Here is a 1,496-nt window from a genome sequence, read left to right on the forward strand (position 1 = left end):
ATACGTAATGAAATGGACAGATTTATCATTTCATAAGAACAAATTAGGAAAAATATATATATTCAGGAAAACTTGGCTTATTAGGCAAATCGGGTCTTGCATAGTAGGCCAAGTACGACGTTCTGGCTACTAGGTACAACATATATATATATATATATATATATATATATATATATATATATATACATATATATATATATATATATATATATATATATATATATATATATATATATATAACTGAAAACTCCAAACCTTACAATGATTCAAACCCAGACAGCCAGGAGCACTATGCACATGGCATACCTGGTTCCTTAACCACTCGACCACCGTGACTGTCCACTAGACATTGGTAGCCGAGGCTATTTTCCCAACATCCCGACAGCACTTGGTGGTAAGCTTGGGTCTATATATTTCATCGAGTCACCTGACTTTGTGGGGCCACATGAGCAACACAAATGTGAAGAAGATTGAATGGTCCCCAAGCATATATGCAATTGAAAACTCCACACCCCAGAAGGATTCGAACCCAGACAGCCAGAAGCACTATGCACATGGCGTACCTGACATGACTACAGCATAGTGGTTCGTGAGGGGGGTGCCCTCTACATCGTCCTGGTTTGTTTGGTGCTTCCCTTCTACAGCGTGTGGTGGTGCCCTCTAGTGCTTCCAGGTTCGTGGGAAGGTGCCTTTTGAAGCGTTGTTCGTGTGGTGGTGTCCTCTACGGTTTCCTGGTTCTTGAACTGGTGGCCTCTACAGTGTAGTGGTTCGTGTTATTGTGCCCTCCAGTGTCTTGGTTCGTGTGATGGTGCCCTCCAGTGTCTTGGTTCGTGTGATGGTGCCCTCCAGTGTCTTGGTTCGTGTGATGGTGCCCTCCAGTGTCTTGGTTCGTGTGATGGTGCCCTCCAGTGTCTTGGTTCGTGTGATGGTGCCCTCCAGTGTCTTGGTTCGTGTGATGGTGCCCTCCAGTGTCTTGGTTCGTGTGATGGTGCCCTCCAGTGTCTTGGTTCGTGTTATGGTGCCCTCCAGTGTCTTGGTTCGTGTGATGGTGCCCTCCAGTGTCTTGGTTCGTGTGATGGTGCCCTCCAGTGTCTTGGTTCGTGTGATGGTGCCCTCCAGTGTCTTGGTTCGTGTGATGGTGCCCTCCAGTGTCTTGGTTCGTGTGATGGTGCCCTCCAGTGTCTTGGTTCGTGTGATGGTGCCCTCCAGTGTCTTGGTTCGTGTTATTGTGCCCTCCACAGTGTCTTGGTTCGTGTGATGGTGCCCTCCAGTGTCTTGGTTCGTGTGATGGTGCCCTCCAGTGTCTTGGTTCGTGTGATGGTGCCCTCCAGTGTCTTGGTTCGTGTGATGGTGCCCTCTACAGCGTCGCGGTTAGAAACTATGAAGGTGGTATTTCAAGAGCACAATCTTGCAGTAACTAATACAACCACCGAGGACGGCAGTAGGTGCAGGACAGAGCATTAAGGCAGCCAATTATCTTCTTATTGCTGTTTAGT

At 47.3% G+C, this 1,496-nt stretch overlaps 1 protein-coding gene across 1 annotated transcript; it reads left to right on the forward strand.

Annotated features, from left to right (window-relative positions):
• Positions 1–835: 835 nt before the first annotated feature.
• On the forward strand, positions 836–1,258 carry LOC123746938 (uncharacterized). The gene has a single exon (XM_045728837.1). The coding sequence runs from the start codon at positions 836–838 to the stop codon at positions 1,256–1,258; it is 423 nt and encodes a 140-aa protein (XP_045584793.1).
• The last annotated feature ends 238 nt before the right edge of the window (positions 1,259–1,496 follow it).

Source organism: Procambarus clarkii, chromosome 87, assembly GCF_040958095.1.
Source record: "Procambarus clarkii isolate CNS0578487 chromosome 87, FALCON_Pclarkii_2.0, whole genome shotgun sequence".
Classification (NCBI taxonomy): domain Eukaryota; kingdom Metazoa; phylum Arthropoda; class Malacostraca; order Decapoda; family Cambaridae; genus Procambarus; species Procambarus clarkii.

Coding starts and splice junctions, on each gene's coding strand:
- LOC123746938 (XM_045728837.1), top strand. CDS start 836: ATGGTGCCCTCCAGTGTCTTGGTTCGTGTGATGGTGCCCTCCAGTGTC.